General features: G+C 43.6%; 1 protein-coding gene across 10 annotated transcripts in view; it reads right to left on the bottom strand.

The window, feature by feature from the left end:
* Positions 1 to 23,006, bottom strand: part of KALRN (kalirin RhoGEF kinase) — a 473,084-nt gene that overhangs the window by 84,066 nt on the left and 366,012 nt on the right. For 9 of the 10 annotated variants that reach the window (XR_010369452.1, XM_064435043.1, XM_064435045.1 and 6 more), the window contains 2 exons: positions 12,798 to 12,827; positions 11,017 to 11,263 (listed from right to left, as the gene is read on the bottom strand). Coding sequence is in view for 9 of the 10 variants with exons in the window: in XM_064435043.1 (XP_064291113.1) it covers positions 11,017 to 11,263; positions 12,798 to 12,827 (277 nt within the window). In the remaining variant the exon portion in view is untranslated. The remainder of the gene's footprint in view (positions 1 to 11,016; positions 11,264 to 12,797; positions 12,828 to 23,006) is intronic. The other variant, XM_064435042.1, reaches the window with a different exon arrangement.

The following is a 23,006-nucleotide window of genomic DNA, read 5'->3' as shown; positions in this document are numbered from 1 at the left end:
CCTTCTTTTTTCAGTGTGGAGCACCTCTGCCTGCTTTCACTCTTTGGTGTCCATATATACCAGCAGTTAGGATATTTTGAGGATGTTAGCTCTCTGACAGACAGGACTTCTGCTGATGTTCTGTTCTGAAATGCTGCTCCTGGGAATGCCAGTCTAGCACTGAAAACTCTGGAAATCCCCCTTCTGCTTGGTACCATCAGACACTGCCAAAAGCTGGATTTCCACACAGTGGAATTTTCAGTCACCACAAGACAGAAAACCCTCTAGGTCTTTCTGCAAGAGGGACAAGTACATGATGCCATGGAATACTTTTTAATTCCTATGTTCAGGCAATCTCTTGGTATGTAACAGTTCCACATTATATGATATGTCCATGAGCACTGAGTTGTCAAGAGCCAATAGTCCTGCCAAATCCCTTTGGTGCCTTTTCTGTCTCTCCCAGTGCCTGCTCCTTCCTGCTGCTTCCCCTGTGCCAACAGAAATGTTTGTACAGCCTCACAGTGAATCTGATCCGCAAGTGGATCCAGGTTAAAATTAACCTAGTGGGGAAAAAAATCTTTGTTTTAGCCCAGATCAGTTCCTTGATCTGCATTCGTTCTCCTGTCAGCATTGCTCAGATTTCGCTGCAAAAGCCTCAAGCTGTGTGGCTGCTGCATCACCTGTACTGCTGTGCTGTCTCCTGGTCTGGGTGATCCCACTGCTGTGCTAGATCCTGGCTGCTCAGGTAGGCACAGGACACATTCCTCATGCTCAGGGAGGTTCAGCCTCCTGGTGTGAGACAAAATGGGTGCTCCCAGCTGGCTGACAATCTTCTGCTCAGCCGAGAGAAGCCCCAGCCCCTAGTGCTGCTGAGCTGAGCCCTGTCTCTGTTGTGCCTGCATGTCCCGTTTTATGATGCCAATCAGAAGCTGATGGGAGAGGAATGAGCATTTTTGCATTTTTATGTGCAGAAAGGCACATCTTTGGAATAATGAAAGGCTGCAGCAGATTGAACGTTGCAGAACGTGTCGAGCTGCCAGGTGAAGGCTGTGTCCCAGCAGCTGTCCTGTGGAGCAGCACTGTGTGTGCCCAGCACAACCTCAGCAGATCTGTCTGGACAGATGTGCAATGGCCATGAGGGTTATGGGGTGTAAAGCCTCAACTGCCTTCACCAGCCATCCATGCACAAAGCTTTTTTCAATAAGGTTTTTCACGGTTCAGATTGGCACCAAGAGCACCCCGATTCCTTCAACCTGCATGAAACCTAATTTGACTTTTCTAGTCAGTGAAAGGAAGAATGTTCTTATTTCACTGAGTAGGAATCCTGCAGAGTTAATAAGTTCTTCGGTGCTTTTGTGAAGAATGCTATTTGGTTCTTAAAGCCAGAATCTGCTCTCTGGTAGCTAAATGCAATTCCTACAGATTTCCAAAGAAACTGGATGTATGTTCCTTAGCAAAATGCAGCTATTAACTTAAAATCCTGAAGAAACATGAAATCTAAAGAAAATAGTATTCTTCAAGACTGTACCCAGCTCTTTATTTTCTAGAGAAAATAAAGAGCTGGGTACAGTCTTGAAGAAGTAAAACTGAACTGTACAAGACCTAAAAATACCTTTTAGAAGTGTATCTTGAGTTCAAATATCTTGGTGTTCCTCCCTAGTCTAGGAAAGAGAAAAATGCCCTTGAAATATGATCACTGGGTGCTACTGTTGAACTTGTAATCTTTTTGGCTTGAAAAAGCAAAGGGCAATAAAAAAACCTGTCATTTGGCATCAGGCAGTATAATGTTATCAGTGAGAAAAATGGAGCTTTAGGTTCATTTAATGAAAACGGGAGTCATCAATACTCATGAGCTGCAAATTGTCTTGCTAAGGAGAAGTCAGGGCTGCTTTATCTGTGAAGTGTTGGATAGTGTATGACTACTGTTTTTCTTGGAAGGCACACATTTAGTGAGGCTGGAGGCCATCCCAATCTTTCCTGCAATATGCAAGCAATTATCTCTATGCTGTGTAAAATTTAATTTTTATTTTGCAAACTCTGTGAAGAGAAAAAACCCTTATTCAACCCTTATTGTGCATTACAATTCTGCACAATCAATGAATGTTCAATGCATATGGAGAATATATGATACAAATGTAGAGTAGCACCTTCTAATAAATGCTTAGGACATCGAAGGACAAGATTGGTTTAACATCTGTTTTCCTGTTCTAAATTGTGAGAGACTTATTTAAATAGATTTAAGGAAAATGCAGTCAAGGACTCTGCCTTCAAGAAAAGAAAAGTACAGTCCTGGAGTTAAAGATGACATTTTTATATAAAGAAATAATATTCTTTATGAGACCAGCTAATATGAATGGGAAAAGACACACTGCCATTTATGTAAATGCCCTCCTGTTCTAGACTTTTAGACCATCATAGTTGCAATAACATTAACTCTACTTTCTAAAATTTTGGGATTAATCCGAACTAAGCACATTTGACATTGTTTAAGGCTCTTTTGCAAAATGTGTAACCTGGGAATAAGTGCTCTGGCAAAATGCTTGCATAAATGACAGGAAAATCAGGCTTCTTGTGTCAGGATCAATATATCAAATCTGTGCAGTGTGCTGAAGCACATACACAGAAACATCATTTCTGTTACTGGAAAAACATTATTTAATACACATGTGCTTTGCATGGTTTGCTTATTTCCAGCTCAGAGCAGTCAGGGAAATGGGATTTATAGTACAACCAGTTCACTTCCAAACATGCTCATGAAATAGTTGTTTAAGATTAGCACCAGAAGGATCAGCCCGGCAGTGTACAGGCCTTGCAGGGTACAAATAACACATTTAGGATTGGTCCCTTTAACTGCCTGGAAGCTGAAAGAGTGAGGAGGCAACATTTTGGGGAAACCAAAATCATCAGTCATTAGTATTTGTCTTACTGCAATTCTTGCAAGGACCAGGTTCAATCTTTGTGATGGTGCTGTTGAAAAGTACATGCACAATTTAACATTAAGTTAGTAGGGATGCCATGCCTGACCCAGAACCAGCAGATTACTTTTCCTTCATGCTTAAACTTTTAAAATTTCAGGGAAAAGGATCAGGCAGTAAGTTACACAATATTAAGCAAAGCAGAAAACCCTGAGGAACACAATGAGTGGTGGTGCACTGAAGCTGGTTACACAGCAAAAAGCCCAGGCAAACAACTCCCATCCCACTCTTCACCCCACAGTCCTAGATGGATTATGGTTCAATGTCCATCTGTGAAAATGCTAAATTTAGTCTGTGCTCAGAGGAAACACAAGACACAAGTCATGCACATGCTCCTGCTGATCTTTGAGGATGACCTTCCTGTCAGCTCCATGGGCCAAGTGCTGCAGAGCCACACCCCCTCCTCACCACACTCCTGTATTTTAAGACACTTGACTAAATACAGAGGAAATAGACTTTACCCAATGAGCTATTTTTATACCCTTCCTCTGGGTGCTTGCTTTTCACTGGTGGGGCAGAGGTGTGGAGATGCTCTGGCTGCTGGCTTTGGGTCAGAGCTGGTGTAAAACTTGGTGGTACAAACTGAACTGCCTGTTTGCTCTGGTGTCTCTGCCCTGCACCGAGGCACCACAGCTCCCACCAGGAGAAGAAACAGAAGGCACCCATGGGGTTCCTTTGCAGTTAATAAAAAGAATATTCAGACCATTTTCAGCTGGTGCCTCCCCTGGCTAACTGTGCAGAGCACTTTGGATAATCCCTGACCTGATCTCTCAACCCTGAGTACCACAGCAGGAGAGCTGAGTCCTTGCTCAGTACAACAGCCACTGCTCAGCCTCTGTGAGCACCATTTGTGGTGCTTCAAAGGCCCCTCTCTCTGCTCTGACCCTGCTAACATGTGCTGGGATCACTGACGAGCTGGGGACTGGTTTAGAGTCAGGAAGATGCCTCTGGTCTTCCCCAGGCCAAATGGGATGCTGCATAGCCCACATTACTCTAGAAAACGATCTCAATTAATTACAAGTCTAATATTTACTCAGTAGAACAGTCTTTGGTCGTTGTGGTTTCCCAACAGCTGGGACATCATCAATATGTGAGCAATAAAAATTAAAGTTTCCTTTTCCAGCGTGTGTTTGAAAACAAGCTGGGGAAAAAAAAGGATTGATGCAGCCTTTTTTGTCAGCCTGTATGCTCAGCTGAAATCCTCTCAGACCATCCCCTCCCAGATGGCTTTTGGGGCCAGGAGAGGGCTGTGGCCACCCACTCACCCAACACCTGAGCAGCCAGGGGCCAGCTGGGACCTCCCCTTCTTGAGCTGCAGCTGAAGAGGGAAGTTCTCACTTCTCTGCAGGATAGCAAAAGGGATATATCTTGGTTGGCTTAACCTGGCCCTGAAAAGCATGGGCTGGCCCCAGGAAAAGAGACTGGGAGAATTTATGGCCCTGGTCTTCCTCAGGGGCTGTGTAAGGAACTGCAGTCCTGAGCCTGACACAGAGAGGGATGCCACCACTGTGTTTTTCTCTAGTTTCCTTGCCAGACCAAGTGCTGAACCCTTTGGCATTCTTGGTGGTTCACAGCATTTTAAATTCCCTCAATTTCTCCTTTTTTCAGTGATAAAAACAGCATAGACATTGTACTGTGAAATTCGGGGTTAAGCTGACAGCGACTGTGTGGATAAATTTTATCCACCCGCTGTCAGAAGGGGAAGCAAAGACAAAGTAAACAAGAAAATTTGCAGGCCTTCTCTCTTTTAAACAAAGAATCCTGTGTTTAAAATAATAAAAATCCACTGTACAAAAGCAAAGCAACTTCCCCCAAAATAGCCTTTCCTGTTTTATCAAAGCATTCATCAAAATTGTCCTTTTCCATAAAAAATAAAGTTCCAGGTAGAGTATTGGAGGCCTTTTGTTTTGAGTAGATAACTGAAGCTGAAAGAAGCTGAAGCAATAAATATAAGTGACTTTACTGGTACCTGGAATGTCCCTATGACTGAATGTAGGTGTTAGTATCTGGTGATGCCATACTGAAAAGGAAAAATTATGAAACAGAAATACCACCTCAGTGAAACAGGGCTATTCACAAACCATGGAACAGCCTGCACACTGTCTGCACCTTGAAAGCATGGCTCCCACAGCCTGCATATGAGCTGTGTCTGTGACTTATAGGGGAGGACACTTATTTCCCAAGGATTTGTCAGTTTAGTTTTGTTTTCTTGATGTACCCGACAGGTAAAACCCCTGGTAGAGCTACGGGCACGGTGCTGTGAATACCCATACACAGATATGACTTATCCTTGGCTTGGCTTACCCCTTAGACACAACACAAATCAGATCCCATCACCCACATTGCTACATATTTGCTAGTTTTTTATTGTTTTCAAGATAACTGTGCCCAGGAGAAGGTATAAGCATGGATAACTCCAAGGATGGACACTTTATGGATGCCTGAGTTCTTCTGCAGGGTGATTGTGAAGCAGGAGAAAGGACAGAAGTGTGGGATCAAAGTACAGCAGCAGGGAGGGGAGTCAGGATCAGCAGCTCTCCAGCACTGTGGCAGACTCTGCCCACTGAGGTAGAAAGAAGTGAGATGATGGAGAGAGCTGTGAAGGGCCATCAAAGTGAAAGCAGACAGACTTTGTTTGATGAGAGGAGGGAAGCTCAGTAGAGCAAAAACAAGGGAAAGTGTGATGTGACTGAAATAGCAAAGTGGTTTTGAATTCTTTCATCTTTGTTTTCCTGCTCCTTTCACAGCTGCATGGAGCCACACTGAGGCAGAGCAGCAGCCCTGAGCTGGGCTGTGGCAGACCTTGGTGCCAGCCCAGAGAGCTGCCATGTCCCATCACACTCATGACCAACTTACAGTGACTCTATTGTAACCGAAAAGGAGTGAAAATGAACAGTTCCTGATGTGATTTTTCTATGTAAGCCATGTCTTGAACTAATAACAAGAATGCTATGAGGCACTTAATGCCAGCAGAAGGGGTCCATGTGACCTCTCTTGAAAGACAGCCTATGCTATAAAATTTTCACTCTGAACACCCTTGTTGGATCAGTATCAGGAACAAAAGTGAGGGTATGTTTTTTTGTTTTTTTAAATTTAAATATTGCATATTTATATTGACAACGGGAGCCTGAACATTGTTTGTTTAATAGGAACCCCATGACCAGCTTATGTACCAGTTAAATCAACTGCACTGCCTAATGAAATGCTTCCTTTAGTTTAGAGCCTTACAAACATTTTAATCGACCGCTCTTCATTAAGACTCAAAACCAAAAACAATTTCTCAGCCGCCACAAGGACAAATGAAGGTTTAATGCAGCGCACTAAAACTTCTGAATCGTCCTCACACAGCTCCCCTGGGACATCAGCAGTCATTACCATGGAATATGTTCGCAAGAGAGATTGTTTAAAACACAACTGAGAAAGTGCTTGAGCCAATGCAGATCACAATTTAAAGCTCAACAGGAACAGGGATATAACAAAAGCAGCCTAGACTCTTTTCCTGCACTAATACCCAGGACGTTCTTAAAAAACAGAGATGTAGGAAGAAACAATTATGCTTTTCCCTACACAGATGATTCTTCTGAGACCAGGAACTGGAGGAAAGAGTCTTTCAAACACAGCAAGAGCTGGATTAGCATCACCAGCTTTGCACACTAATGCATTAAATGACCTACTCTTTCCCACATGGAGAAATTACCAAAATGCAGGTCTCAGTGTGACCTCTTATTCATTAATATCACTATTCTCACCAGCCTTGTTAAATCCTTATTCTGCTTCCTGCTGCCCCAGCCCAGGCTGCCATGGCACCTCCCAGCCCCAGGCTCTCTCAGGGTGCAGGTGACCCCCAAACACGTGAGCTGTGACTGGTGCAGCACCACTCTCATCCCTCCTGCCCAGAGCCTGGTGCTCTGCCAGTGACTCCTGGACAAAGTGACCCATCTGGGAAGCACAGGCAAGATGGTCACCCTGCTAACATACACCTTGCATGATCTGTGTTTCCTCTTCTTCTGGAAAAAATCCAGCTATTTCTCAGTTTGGTCTGGTACAAGGACCAACCACTGCCACCAAAGCCCTGCTGTTAAGTGGACTTCAGCCTGCACAGCAAGATGTTTGCACAGTGTCTTAAAAAAATATATTCCTCATCTGCTCCAGAGATATGCACCAGACACAAGTATCCTGTGGGCAGGATCTGTTTTGGGGCCCTGTATCATCAATCCAAAACAAATGCTATGAAATCCTATCTCTTTTTTAATGTCCTCTTTTTCTTTTTGTGATGGAGGTTGCTTAAAATTGCTGCAGGAACTAACCTCTGTTACTCTTTGAGTTACCCCATGTGCTTGATGTTACAAGAAAAACCCTGCATAAAGGGTCATCAGACAATGACTTTTAAGACCAAGATTTCATCTAATTCTTTCATGGGCCAAATTCAAAATTCAAATTTCACTCAGTCACAGTTAACAGGTTGCCACCAGGAATATGCTTGGCTCAGTGGGCTTAATGAAGGTCATTAAATTCCTTTCTATCCAAGTGGATTTCTCTCTCAATTTGAAATTTATAGCTTAATACCTTAGAGCTCTATTATAGGATAAAAGATACAGAAATAAAAGTCACAACTTTCCTGTATATATTCATGTGAGATAGTTCAAACAGAGCTTCATTTCTAGTACCAGAGATCTTTCTTTTTCCTTCCCAAGAATACGAGTCAGAAAAACAACATCCTGCAAATTCTGGAGCCCAGTAACAGAGACTGCAGACAAATTCCTTTTACTCAATCATCTGTGTATCACTTGAAAAAGGTTAATCCCAGAAACCTGTTTGCCTTTTTACAGAGGGTAATTGCAAACACTGTCAGATCATCAGAAAGGAAGGACAGGCAGGAGGATACTTGTGCTCTGAGCTGTAGTCAGGTCATGAAAAAATCAAATGTGTATTCTCCAAAGGAACACAGCCAGGAGTCAGATGGGAGGCTGAGACACCTGTCCTTAAAGCCTCTGCACTCTTAATGATCCACAAGAGAGATCTGTACAGACATTTCATTACAAAAGGTAGGAAGTGTTCTCTTCTGGGTGTGTTCTGTTATAATCAGACAGTGTCTTTCCCTTTGCAATATTTTATGTTAATTCACCACCGATTTTCAAAGGAATAGTGTAAAAGAGTGAGAGCCAGACAGAGCACATGTTCAGTTGTGAAGTTTGGTTTTGCATTTCTAGTGGCTTTCAGTTAGACTGTTCAGAAAAGCTTGATGAGGACTTGCACAGATGCTTTACAAAATGTTCTGGTGATCCCACCAAATTCAAGCCTTCATCTATTCAGATGTTAGCTGACATATTACTTTCTTTAATCCTTCATTTTAAGGACAATAGGTAGCTTCCATGAACTATGAGTTACATTTATACTCCACCATTACTTATAATAAGACCAAACAGAGTAATTTGCTGTTTCTGTCTATGAAAATGTAACTATGTTTTGATACTTGGCAAAACTCTGCATATTCCTAAAATAGGTGGTAAATACTATTATTAGAAATGTTAAGTTTTGAGTACAGGTACTTTCTGTTCTTAAAATTACTTGTGCTTGTAAAAGCAAAGAATTATGTGCCTTGGTAATTGCAAGCAAAATTCAGCTATTAACCTGCTTTTCTGCAACTGTGTATGTTTACATATTTGAAGCAGACCAGGAGCATCATTAATGTTGATATAAAATGTGCAAGCCTTTGTTCTGGCTGTAGAGAAAGGCAAGAAATTGTGGAAGTCTGGACCAAGGAATTCTGCATGCAACCAGTGCCTAAAGCTACTGGAAGTAGAGAAGGGCACAACTCTGAATAGTTAGAAACCATTTGTCATGCTAATCTTTCCAGCACCTCATGAGACCAGCAGGCTCTTTCAGCAGCTACTGCATTTTCCCCTTTAAACTTACTCCTCTTTCTTTATTCCCAGCATCTGTTCTTTCAGTTTAAACAATTTCCTGTTTTCCTAATAGAGGGAGAACTGATTAGACACAGAGCCTATTTGCTGTACACTGGCCAAAATTGTGGACGGGGTGGTTATTTTTATTATTTCTAGCTGCACTTCTGGAGATCCCATTAATTCTGAGGCTCCCTGATACAGCTTTGGTATGTGCAGGAAGAAAACTGAGGCCAAGGGGGAAAGAGATATAAAGGAAATAAAGGCCATGAACACATGGCTGGAGCCAGCCTGCCCCAGACTCACTTGTTCAGAGGTGCTGTGCCAAGAGGCAGCTCCAGCCCAGGAGCAGTGGCAGTGTGTTAGGTGAGAAAACCTGCCCACAGGCAGGCAGAGTGTGCCAGCAAAGCCTTGGGGCTCTGCTGACACAGCCTGGTGGCTTCCAGCTATCAGGGGGAGCTGGTCCACCAGCCACAGCCCAGCACTGTGCCCATCCTGCCCTACCCGGGGTGCAGTTCTGCCCTGAAGCTCACACAATCATGCCAAAAACAGTCTCCATGTCCCCTGCCAGCCTCCAGCCCCTGCACCACCCTGTCTTCATCCCTGCTTCCCTTTTCACAGCCTATTCTTGCAATGCTCAAGTTTTATTTCATTTAAGGAAAAGCTCTACAACCTGACACTCAAATGAGGTTTGGGTGGTGTTTCACAGTGCCCTTGAGCGGAGACAAGCCCAGCTGCTGGACCATGCACACAGCAGACATGTCCCCAGCTTCCTGTGAGTCATGCCAGCCAGTGACTGCTCTTACGCAGAGCAGGCTGGTTTTCAGCTTTACCTTTCTGTTAAGTCCCAGAAAATGTGCATGTAAGCAGCTGCAGCACTTCTCAACTGAAGACCAGGACAGGCTCCCCTGGTAGCAGCAGCAGCAGGGCAGGGCCCTGGGAATGCAGCAGGGAGAAGAGGTGCCAGTGGGTCTGAGAAGTGCATGAGGAGCTTGGAGCTCACACTGCAGACAGAGCTGACAGCTGAGGGGATCAAATCTGAGAGGAGCTGAGCTCTCCCCCCCGGGTTTGGATCAGATCCTCTTGCAGGGAAAGTCTGATAGCAGAGTCTGGCCCTACAGCAGTGCTCTGTCCTGGGCGTGTGTCCCACTCCCAGCCTCCGCAGCGGGAGTGCAGGCAGGGAGCGAGGACAAACTACAGCTCAGTTTCAGTGCTTTTTCTCCAAACAAACAAAACCACCAAGCCTAACTTGCTCAAGCAACAATGGATCAAATTCTATTTCTCTTAATGCTGAGTGGAAAAAAGAATTTAAAAAGACAGTTCAGGTTGCTGGCTTCCAGTCGGGAGTGGGATGATAGGAACCTTTCCTCCCTGGACATTATTTGTGTTGTGCATGGCCAGAAGTGGGGCCATAGCCAAAACCAGACCTTCTCTGGCCACACTGACCTGAACCAATCCTGATCTATCAGTCTGGAGCATCACCTAAGCCAGGTTGCATGGATGCTGTATGTGGGACACACATTGCTCAGAACAGAACATCCACTAAAGAGGCCACAGACACCACAGAGACAAACAGTATTCACCATCACTGTGAGTGAAGCCCAGGCTCTCAGGATAATACCAGAGATGTGTTTTGTTCCACATTGATTTTAAAGGATTCTACCCCCATGGTACTGTGCATTACACACAATGTCTCCAGTTCACAAGGTAGTAGAGTGTACCAGTACTCACTGGTGGCCTCTTTGCATTTACAGACAAGGATATACAAAAAGAACATGAACTAGTGTGCACTTTGGCAATCATAAAATAACATATCCACAATTTGGGGCATCCTGGGTGTATAGACAGCGTGGCTTTCCCTCATTCTAGGTCTTTAGGCACTGAAAACAGTCCCTCTGTTGTTTAAAAATCTTATTTTTATCCAGAATCTCAAGACAATGATTACCACATAGCAGATGACGCACATGTACAAACATTGATCCATGGACATGGAGTCAGGCTAGTGCTGTGCCCATTCACAGGGACCTGGGAACAAAACTCATCAAGGACTGAACAGCCTTTTACCCACTGACTGCAGGAGCAGCCCAAGCAGCTTTGCACTTACATGATACAAAAGGGAAAACCCAAAACAACCTTAAAGCAGCTGGGCTGCTGCCTACCTTTTCCTGAAGGGAAGAAGCAATCCATCTCCACACTGCTGCGGGAATGGGAAATGCAGAGAGCGCTGCTGGGGACCAGACCCTCCTGAGGTGGGCTTCTCTCCGTGGTCCGGACCAAACACCAGCCTGGCCTCTCGCTGGGCCTCTCCAGCAGCTCCACTGTCTGCCCCACCTGAATGCTCAGCTCGCTGCTGTGGCCCGCTGTAAAGTCCTGGAGCACCACAGTTAGTTCACACCCTCCAGACAACTGCCCAGGTTCAACAGGAAAAAAAAAAAAAAAAAAAAGATGTTAGCAAGGGTAGGATGAAAGCAATCATCTCTGCATCATATTTACACTGGCAAAGACAGGATTTGTGTTCCTTAGAAGCCAAGTTAATTTGTTTTGTCAAAGTTCAACACGTTGTGCCTCTGGTTTCCTTTACTTCTTATTGATTTTGCTGGGCTGAAGTGAGACACCAAAGCTACCCACCCAGTAACCTTTTGAATGCTAGCTGTGGGGGAGTTTTTGAGCTGTGAATCTTCTAGCTGTGAGTGTCCATCAGAAACCCTGGGGGTTTTTTTGTTGCTTTAATTTCTGGGGTCACCTTCTAGCTTGGCAATAGCCCAGGATGCCTCAGTGCTGTGTTTCATGGTGTGACAACTTCCAGCTCATCCCTCTACAGCAGAAGTGAGACATTCCCCCTGGCCACCACTGCAGTGAGGAAACAGCTTCTCTTTTCATGGAAGACAAGAAATGTACCCTCATCTTCCCAAAGTTGCCCTAGGGACCTCTTGGGAGACTACAAAATCCTGATGGGGCAGATCAGAAAAACTCCTCCCATGCTCTCTGATGGAACCCAGAGGTGTAAATATATAAATACAGAGTGATTGATTATATGCTGACTTTCAGGATTTGTACCTAGGAATAACTGTAACATTTTACTTCCGTACTGAGTGCTGGAACTGCTGCTTTCCTTCAGCCTCACACCCTGTGACTCTCGAAGAACAACAGTGGTCTGTGTAATCACAGTCTCTGTACAGCCAGGGACTGGGAATATAAGCACTTGTGCTTATATTCCATAAGTGATTGTACAGATTTCTCTTTAACAAATCTTGGGATTTCTTTAACAGAATGGTTGGATTCTTGCACGTCTAAAAAGGTGTGAAAATGAATCAAAGCTTTTCTGGCCTGAGGAATCTTTCTTAATGCTCCTCTGCATTTGGATTTCTTGCTGCCTGCCTATTGTTAGGGATTCTCTTTGTCCTGTGTGCTGCATGCTTCCCTGAGGTACACAGGAATCTTTGGGGCTCTTTTTCCAGGGTCAAATTTGATAGAAATTTTGAAAGAAATTAGTTCACTGATTCAAAAGTTCTTAAGATGAGGATAGTAAACAAACATAATACTATAAATTTTATTTTCTTAGGATATGAAGCTAAAACCAAGGATATTATACAATAATTTTGAATGAATGACTTGTAAACTCAACTGAATTTGAAGAAATTTTGTTAGATTCGGAATAACTGTGGAATCAGTAAAAACTGGGGTCTGCTTCTCAGCTTGAATGGGGGAGCCCTTGAGGAGAGTACACAATCTCTACAGACTTCACTCTTGAGCTGGTACAGTCTCAAAATCCCTTCTCTCAGCCCAAGCAGCCCCAGTACACATTCCCAAGGGAACAGCCTGTCTCCCACTCAGTGGCATAGAGGTTTTTGTGTCCAATGCAGATGTGAAAGAAATCCCACTCACAGGGGTGATATTCACAATTACAGAAAGGGGTCAGTGGACAAGGACTGGTTCTCACCTGTCCTGTGTCTCTGCCGTAGACGAAATGCTAGATTTGGGGAAGAAGAAGGAAATATTTCTCTGAAAGATTATTTGTAAGTAAATAGAAACAAACAAACAAAACAAACCATGGCAGCTGTTTGAGGCCGTTCAGACAAAGTGCTGGCATTAATCCTGGCAGAAAGAGCTCAGTGCACTGATGGAAGTGCACAAGAGGTCAGTGTAGCACCTAGCAGGGCAGCTTATCAGTAAACCCACCACTCATCATGCTGACAATCTCCCCATAACTGGAGAACAGACATTTACAGGGATTGCAAGAATGAGATACTGCTACGATATTTGCAAGTTTCTTTGCTATGGACTAATTTGAAGAGTAGAAAATCTTCCTGACCCAATATAGTATTTGGAATGGTGTGGGATATTTAAGACAGGAAGAAAAAAATGATTACTTCATGCTAAATACACAGACAAATCTTACCAAAAGTGATGGATTTCTCCTAATTCTTCCATTATTCCATGCTAAGTAAACTTTCTGTCCCCCAAATTATGCTATCTACGATATCTTCTTGAAAAATAATAAAATCTCTCCTTCTTTTAGGGGAAAATGTGAACAAATACTCTGCTCTATCAGCTTCTCTCCCACAGAGCTGTTGAGAGCCTTCATGCCCTGTCCCGGAGCACCACTAGGTGTCCGTGTTTGCCATCTCACAGCAACTGAATTTGATATAAATAATTAACTCTTGCCTGTCTCCGAGGTGCTTATCCAAGAACGAGGTGCAGCGTCTGGGCATGATGGAGCTGGTTCAGACAGCATCCTCAGACTCATTGCTTTCAATGATATGGGCAGAGGATGTTTCAGAATATTAAAAAAAAATTGTCTTCAGATGGTTCAGATTGAATTTTGAAAAATAAGTAATTTTTATTGTTTAAGATGACACCTGGGAAATTTTGGGACAAACAAGGCACTTCCCAGTGAGCACCAGCCTGGGAAGTGCTGCCCTAAGCAGCTGCCTGCCCTCCTCTCTGGGGGCTGAGGGGCAGCTGACCTAACATCAGTTTATGGCAGGCCTTGCCACCCCTTCCAAAAGAACTAAACAGCTGTGACACCAACAGATGCTTCAGTTTGGGCAACACCTGTAAATGCTGTCCCAGAGGAGGCAGGTGTGCTCCGTGACCCTTGGGTACCTTCCAGCTCTGTGTGCCTGTTTGCTTTGATTCATTATAACAGTAATTTAATATAATGAGAACAGGAAGTGATCCTCCCCTGGAGGAGCTCCTGGTGTGATCAAGTTCTGCCTCAGCACTCAAGATTCTTGCCCTTCCCCATCTTCAGACCATATCTTTGATGTGTGAGGGAGGGAGCTTGCTTCCCTCAGCTCCCTGGAGGCCTGAATATCCCTGAAGGCACATGAATTTATATCATCTGCTGCTCCAGGATCCGCTGCATGGAAATGTGGACCAGGGCTTTCACATGCTCCAGCTGACTGGCTGGAGCCAGTGCTAAAATAACACATTTCCAGGGAAAGAGCCCCTCCTTGGCAGGTGCAATTAAGCAGTTTCCCTTTTACAGGTAGGTGCAGGTGGTAGGTACAAGCAATTAGCTCAGGGAGGGCCCATAGTTCATTTTTAGGTGCCAGTTCCAAAGAACAGAAAAGGTACAGATCATTTTTAGGTGCCAGCTCCAAAGAACAGAACCCTTCCTGTTGCCCAAGGGCTTCCAAGTATTTCCCAGGCCTGTTCCGTGTCTTACATACCACCACACCACAAAGAACATTTTCTTAATAAATTAACCCACAGCAAAGTAATCTCTCTGGAAAATTTATGATATACTAATATATATCTACATTTTGTAAGCCACTGAGGAATAATGCAAATACATCTGATTCCCGATGACAGAAATTATTTCACCTGCAAAGTGATCACTCAAGCTGTTAGTTAGTTACTTAATTTGTTTTTAGAGAACAATTTTCCAACTTCTGAGAAGTATATCATGCTTCCATCTATGCTGGAGCATGGAAATAGGAATACAGATGGACTGCTGGTCTCACACATATTGCATTTGTTTTGGAAAGAAAATAGAAAATGCCCTTGGGGTTGAAATTCACAGGTAAATGGCTTCACATTTTAACATATAATGTTCACCTTTATTATTCCTGTGATTAAAACCACCATTAAAGCCACTGACTGGATATGTTTAGAACCCAGACAGCACTCTAATCTGTATATGGCACAACAAGGCACATTAAAATAAAAATAACAATGCAACATGCCTTTGCAGAGCACAAGGCATAACTGAAAGATCTGACACAGGGACAGATCAAACAAATTACACAGCAAGCAACAGCCTTAAAATCAGGAAGAAAAGGAAATGGTAGAAGCAAATAGCAAAATGTAATGAGGAAGCAAGAGGGCCCCAAGCTGTCTGGAGTGGCTGTATGTCCTGAGAGAAGCTGGCAGGAGCCCCAGCCCGTCTCCACAGTGCCTGCCATCAGCAAACCATCTCCCATCCTCTGCCTCCACGAGTTCCTGGGCTAGAGAACATCACTGTGCATTCAGTGTGTAAATGTTCTCATCAGGTTATTTTAATCTTGTGATCAAATCTGAGCTAGAGGGGAGCCCTGCCTGTTCACCAGTGTGGGCAGGGACCCAGGCACAGCCCTTGGGAACTCCCCTCTCTGCTGCAGGACATTGCTACAAACCTCAGAGCACTGATGTGAGCAGTTTAGGGCAGACACTGACTCTGGGGAATGAGCTCTGTCACCCACACGAGCCTTTCTGCTCCTGGGAACACCCACCCCAGTGCCCATCAGCTGCAGGAGAGTGAAGTACAAGAAACCAAATGATCCCAGGCATGGTCACATCCTGCTGTGGGGGTGCCAGCTCAGCTGCAGTGACCAGCAGGCACTGGTCAGTGCAGGATGACATGGGACTGTCTTTCCTGAATCACAGTGTGTGTGCATGGCCACTGTGTGCACCTGTTTCATTTTCAGCCACAAAGCAGCAGCAGAGGAAGCAAGGCTGAACACCAGAGGCATATTCATCATCATAGTGCAGATGGAAAACACCTACCAGGTCACAGGCTGTCCTTCCTTCCCTCAAATAAATCCCTAAAATAGATCTTAAGTAGTACTTAAGAAATGTACTGAAAATGTACTTTTACATGAAAATGTAAATTTTTCCTGGACAAATACATTCATTTCTGTTCTTCCTACACTCAATTCACTAAATCCACTCCAGGTGAAAGTGAAGTGGGCATGGTTAGCTTTCCAACAGGGAGAGCAGGTATTTGGAAGTGGGTGTCTGAAGTCTGTGTAAGTGTTTTGAAATATGCCAGCACTGCTGTGGAAACCCACACAAGCTGGTTATTTACATCTATTCAAGAGGACACAGAGCTCGGCTACTTTAAACAAAGCATTTTGTGTGCTGCAGCACCATGGCCTAATATAAATTGCTAGTTTTCTGTTGCTTTTAGGCTTTCTGCCTGTCTGGTTCTGGATGAAAGCCAGTTTTGAATAGAAGCATTTAGTCGCCATAAACAGCCTATTTCAAGAGGGTGAGAAAGGCAGTAGGAGCAAGAATGGGATTTGCATTCTTATCAAGAGATTAAAAAAAGTGAATAAAACCACTTACATGTTGGTTCTGTCTGCACCAAAATAAATCCAGGAGCTGTCAATTTAGCTGGGGGATAGACATGAGAAATCTTATCCCCCGTGGAGTTGTTTGTGAAAATTTCTGTACTTTCATAGAGATTTCCTTTTTACTGGGATGTTAGAGAGTGAGAGATCAAATTCAGAAAAAGCCTTTGAGGAATTTCAGTGCTAGAGAATTGCTTTAGTTGTTTTACTCTATAACAAGCTCTGTTTGGAGTGTGAACTCTGAGTCACCCATGTTTCTCACTCTAAAGGATGCTGAGCCCTGGCAATGCTGGAGGATGCTTTGTTGCCTCTGTTCAGGGCTGTTTCTGGGGAGACAGGCTGTATTTCAGGAGCTGTCAGGAATAACCTGCTACAGTCAGTAGCATTGCTCTGGACTGAATAGCTCTGAACTGAAAAATCAATGGAAAATGCCTGACTCATCTGAGTCCTTCTTAGTCCTCAGGCCCCATCTTCCATGAAGATGGAGTTGGGGCTTCCCACTCTTTCTGCTTTGTGTGACTGAACAGAGAGGATCTCCTGAAGCTTGAGCTTCAGGAGAAGGTCTGTTTATATTTAGGCGACTAATCAAACACATGGCTGGGAAAATGGTGACATCCAATGGGCCAAATGTGCCATCTTTGCTCCTCTCAACAAGGAGATAACAGAGGTATCTGGGTGTGCAGCATTATAAATACAAGCACAGCAAGTTCTTCCACAGCAGGAAGAAGAGACAGATGGCACGTGGGACATATAAATATGCTAAAGGAAAGGAAATCTGGTGTTATGGTCTCAAATAGCACATACCTTTCCAGCATCTCTTGCTGGAGTTCCTACTAGACAGCCATATCCTGACTCTGCTGGATTTTGGACTCTGGCACATGCTGACATCTGCAGAACAGCTTGAATGGAGCTGTCTGAATTATTTCTGGAGCCTTTTTTCCAGAAAGTAAGACTAAAGTTGATCTAAATGAAACAGCATTTCTAGCTATAAAAAATGCTTTTGAAGATAAAGACAACCAGACCCACTTTGTTTCACACAACAAATTGAACCAGAGCATGCCTGTGTTTGATCTGAAGGTTTCCTCATGGCATTTGGCTCAGAGAGCTGGTACCCAAATTCCACTATTTTCCCTTCCCTGGAGAAGCACAAAATGGAGCAAATATCATCTGTGCTCCTCAGTGACACACAGACAGCACATCTGGCTCCAAACCCCTTTGGTTTTGGAGGGTGAGCAAGGCAGATGGCTGAAACCCTCTGAGGTAAACCCTACCCTACCTGCTGTCTTTTGCAGCCACAAGATGTTCTAAACCAACACAGGGTTAATAAAAATGCTAGAACAGACTGAAATCAGGGAGCTGACTAGCTGTTTTCTTTCATGTTTGGCACCATTTTGAACCAAGGATCAAGAGTTCCAGGCACAGATGATTCATCAGACACCAGCTCCTGAGACACTCCTAACAAGTACACACAATCTGATCATGTATTCTGGTCAGGAACTCTGTGAAACACCTCCAGGTTTAAGCAGCAGAGGAAAGTGTGCACAGTAAATGTCTTTTTTCATAGCTGATGAGTTTAAAATAGAAACCCAGCTGCTGGCATCACATACCTGGTACTGGTGGAAAAGGAGTGCTTGAGTCTGATGGAAGCTTTAGAAACACAAGGGATAAGAAAATGACCCCTTGCAAAAGGTGGGTTATATGAATATCTGACTTTATCTAAGTGGAGCATTCTGCCCTGAGCAGAATTTTGAGAAGGGAGACCAAAGAATATTCCAGAAATCTTCCTCCTTCCACAGTGCTCCCAGCTGAGTATGACCCTAACTATTTGTTTCTCAGCAAGGAACCTACGGATTCCCTGATATCAACATCAGGAAATAATTAGGTCCTTAATTAACCACCTCAGCTTTTAAATTACACCAAAAGGAAACAGTTACCTGAAGAACTGTAAACAAGGGTTCACAGTAACCAGAGGAGAAATCTCAGATGTCTCTCTTGGGAAGGAAGCAAATGATACAACAGTAAATTTAAAAAAAGCACAATAAGGCCACCTAAGGATGCTTTAGAACAAAGTAAATCTCCGTTTGTACAGTAGATCAGATTTGCTTTATACACATATCTCCAGATTATATTTCCTTTATAATCTGGATAATTATTTTAAACAGGTACATTGCTGTCTGCACAGTTATACTTTTAATGGACTGATGAAAAGTGATAATTTCAATCAATACCTAAGAGATCTCCCTCTCCTTGTCAAGTAAAAAGTAGACATTTCCAAGGCCAGAAGTTGTGGATTGCTTCAAAGCTGTTTTTTTCTGGTCCTACTATAAGAAATGAGGGCTTGAAGGCAGAAAAAGGATAATCTTATATTCTCTTCCTCACCTCTGCCAGCATGTAGGAATCAGGATTTAGTAGCCAAGTACCACTGTGGTTTAGATACAAATAAGACTGATTACATTAGACAGATATCCTCTCCAGTGGCAGCCATGCCCAGCAGACCCTCTGCTGACCTTCACTGACCTGCCCCAGGTAGTCTGGACCCTCCTAAAACATCCCCCCTCCCCTGCAACGAATGCTGGATATCTGAAGGCAGCACAGATGGGGAGCCCAGCACACAGAAACACAAAAGCCTGCCCTCATGCCTGTTAGCATCATAGGAAACCACAGCACTCCTCCTTCAGGGCTATTAACCCGCTCAAATGGGTGGGGATCTGCACAGAAAAACCAAAACCATCATGAAGTACTTACAATATCCTCTGATGGGTTTTTTTGCCCAAATTGATGCATTCACAGAACAGATGTTTGACATAAAACTGGCTTTGTTTTTAATTGGAGGAGATTATTTAAACTGTGTCTAAGCCATATGGCCCTGTAAGCCTGACTCCCCTCTGCCATTGCTGGAGAGACCAGCTTGGCATCCCCCTGTTTCCAAGTCATTTCCTCTTTACAGATTTAATAGCTGCTATTTTTTTTCTTATTATTGGTCCCTAGGTCCCATTACTATAAATCAGAGCCTTAGGCCCAAAATTGATTCAAAGGTGGATTTGGACAAGCTGCTTTGCATGATTTTCAGTACTAGGTTAGTTGAATAGATCATAAAGGGGAATGCAGATGTGAATACAGAAAATGCATTGGGAGGAATGGTGACAGTGAGTGGTGTTCATCTCCAAGCCACTAAAGGAAGACCTGGTTCTGGCTGGCACATTTTCCTGCCCCTTTTCCCTTTGCAAGTGTCACACTGAAGACAGTGAATTTTCAGAGGGATGTAGTACACACTAGATAAACCATGCATGTTACCAAATGACTGATGGAAGGTGCTGGGTGCCAGGCAGGCTCCAGGCTGAAAGAACATGTGATGGCTGAGGGCATCCTAATGATCTGCTCAGCTCAATCTTCCCATTAATCATCACATAAAACCAGGCCACTGCTGCTGCAGAAAGGCTGCAGGGGTGAACTCTGCTTGAAGCAAAGCCAGCTGTGAGTGGGAGAGTTTGCAAAACTGTTGCATACCAATACCCTCAGATGATGTTTGGCACTGATGAAAAAAGAACTTGGGAGAGATGATCACTTGTGTTGGAGTCCTCCCTGCTGCTTGCCTTGCCCACTGCACCCTCTGAGCCTTTCCAGCATTGCTGCAGGATCTTCAGCCCGTGATGGGTTGATTCCCAACAGTTAAACCCTGGGGTTTTCATTCCCTTTTCCATAATGCTGCCATTTACTTGATGTGACCTCATTTGCCAAGTGATGTAACAGTGTGCATGATCGAGCCTGGCACATCGAAGCAGATGTTTCAGTGGACACAGAAACAGCATTATGAAATGAAAATATCGCCTAAAACCTGAGCAGCACCAGAGATTACAATGGCCTTTATGAAGATCAGATTACCTAAAATAGCATTGAAAGGCCTTTGGCTGCAGTCATATGCTTCCCTTCTAAAATGAAAGACTGTTGCTTGTACTACTGTAATGTGACTCCCAAAGGAACCTGCAGGTTTTTAATTTTATAATTTTTGGCCACTCTGTTTGACAGAGTTGACTGAAGCATGCTCAAAGGACACTCCTTCCATAAAATTTTTCTTCTTTAACTCCAATAACAAAAAATGGTTGCATACTTTTTTTTTTTTTTGGTGTGCTTTGTTTTCGTTTCTAACAATGTAATAAATTCTATTTCAAAGAATGTAAATCCAAAGAGTTTGATAGTTGATCTCACTTTCTTTGTTTCAACTGAATAGAAATGCTCATTGACTCTGTCATTTACATTTTCTGTCATGTCATATTATCAGGGAAGGCTAAATATGAATCAATGAAATTCAGCACGAACAAGTAGAATATTGAGAGGAGCCTGAAAGAACTTGCTAGGTTCATTTATCAAAGGCTGAGCAGAATAATAAGGTCTATTGATAAGCACATTCCCAGCCCCTACTTAATTTCTTTCCCTGAAGACACTTCCAATAAAATTCTCTGGCTTGTGCAATCACTGTTACATGTAAATTGTTCCTGGACAAATACATTCATTTCTGTTCTTCCTACACTCAATTCAGCTAATATGGAAACCTCAGTTTTCACAGAGAGAGGTCTGTGTTTATCCACATGTGCTCTTTTCTTCCCTAAAACCACATTTCTCTTTTGGTGCTCAACACATGCAGAGGAAGGTGATATGATCTGAGCTTAAAACATCCTCAGGGTATTTGGCAGTGTGTAATGGAAGTGTCCAGGAGAAACAAAAGACTTTGGTAGCTGAGTGTAACATTTTCAGCCTGAGAGCCAAGTACATTTAATGTTTGTCAATAGCATACCCAGTGTGTCTCAAACCATGTGGAGGACACATCCAGGGCAGCTCAGTTACAGAGCTGCTGCTGGGAAGGGACAGAGCCTGAAGTCAGTGAAATTCAGTGTGAATTGGACATTGCTTCCCTTGGGTTTCTTTTGCAAATCCTCCATCTTATCCTTAATTGGTAGATATAAAGATATGTGCTTGGGGGAACCACTTTTAATTTTTTGCTAGTAATTGGGAAAAAAAGATAAACTATTAGAAATTCTCTCTCAGAAAGACAGTGAATTCATTGCATTTGAAAGTGGCTCTTAGTTTATTTCAGCTTGGATAGTAAGGGATTTTGTGGCATCCTGGGTTCAGGCGGGCTGGCCAAGAGGAGCCCATGCACGGAGGGACAGAGGCACTGGCAAGGAACAGGGCTATGGGAGCCCTGGATTGCAGTGATGGAGAGCAGACACAGGGACCTGGGGCTAGGCAAAGGTAAGTGGGGAATACCAGCAGTGATAATCAGGCAGGCTGATAAACAACCTTGTAATGAAACCGAGCAATTCCCTTACACAACTTTAATTCACTTTGAGATCAGGTTCTCAAGATGCATACTGGAGAATCTTAAAACTAAGGAAAAAACTATTAATCTTTGTTACTCTTGCTTCAACTCCACTTATTACTCTTACATTGACAGCCTGCCTACCATGCTTGTGCCTGTAGCAATTAGCATGGTATTATCCCACCTACTTAACCTGAATATCCAACAGGGCTATTCTTTGGCTGAATAGTTCTTTTTTTCAGTCACAGAATTACACTCCCTTAAAAAATTCTGTTTTATGAATTCAGTATGACTTCATCTATGCTGGAATACTTTTGGCATAAACATCTGTTTCCTTTCATAAAATAAGAATGATAAATAATAAGTAAGCAATTTCCTTTATCGCAGGCAATACAGTAGCAGAGCAGTGTGTTCAAACCTTATGAATCCCCACCCAATCTAAAGAAGAAACTGCTGAAATGCTCTGTTTGCCAGAATGAGTCCTAAGTGGAGGGAAAACATGCTTGAAGTAGAAAAGAATGAATAAATCTTTACTGCATGAAATAGGAATTTATTTTTGCATCACCACACCTTACAATATGGTTATGAGATGGTGGCTCTTTCAAGGATAAATTTCTGCAAGAAAACAATGAAAACACAATGTAAACGATCTTTCTGTCTCAGGGTTCACAAGGCCTTAGTAAGTAGTGATCCTATTAAGGGCATGTACTTATCACAGCCTGCACTGTTTCCTTCTCTTCTCTCTGGGTCCCCTTTTTGTCCCTCCAGCAAAAAAGGACCCTTTATCACACTGCTCTGTATTGTACTGTAACTAATGTCTGGATTGATCCAAGGTGCAGATAAATGAATTTGCCTCTCTCCAATATCAAAGGTATTTTTGTCAGTAATATGCACCATCGAGGCATGGGAAAAGAAACAAAGAGAGTTTGAAAAGAGTCTGAAAAGGCCCTGCAGAAAACAGAGAGAAAACTCAGGGGACACAGTATTCAGAGGCAGGCACACAGAGGGGATTGGTCACTGGCACATCACTGTCCAGCTGCAGCAAAAGGCCATCTCCCTCCTCCTCTCCAGAGCTGAGAGGCTCCTGGGCTCCCCAAGAACTGCCTTTCCCACTGCCCTGCTCCTGCTGCTCCCCGCAGAGGGCAGGGGCAGAGGGGACACTTGCAGCTGGCTGAGAGGAGGCAGCAGAAGATGTGCCAGTGTCTGAGCCTGGCCCCTTCCCTGGGGGCCAGGCAACCCATCAGTGGGAGTGAGAACTCAGGAAGAGTCTTATTTC

The sequence above is a fragment of the Passer domesticus genome, chromosome 10 (genome assembly GCF_036417665.1).
Source record: "Passer domesticus isolate bPasDom1 chromosome 10, bPasDom1.hap1, whole genome shotgun sequence".
NCBI classification, from domain to species: Eukaryota; Metazoa; Chordata; class Aves; order Passeriformes; family Passeridae; genus Passer; species Passer domesticus.
This window is presented reverse-complemented; position numbering and strand designations above follow the sequence as displayed.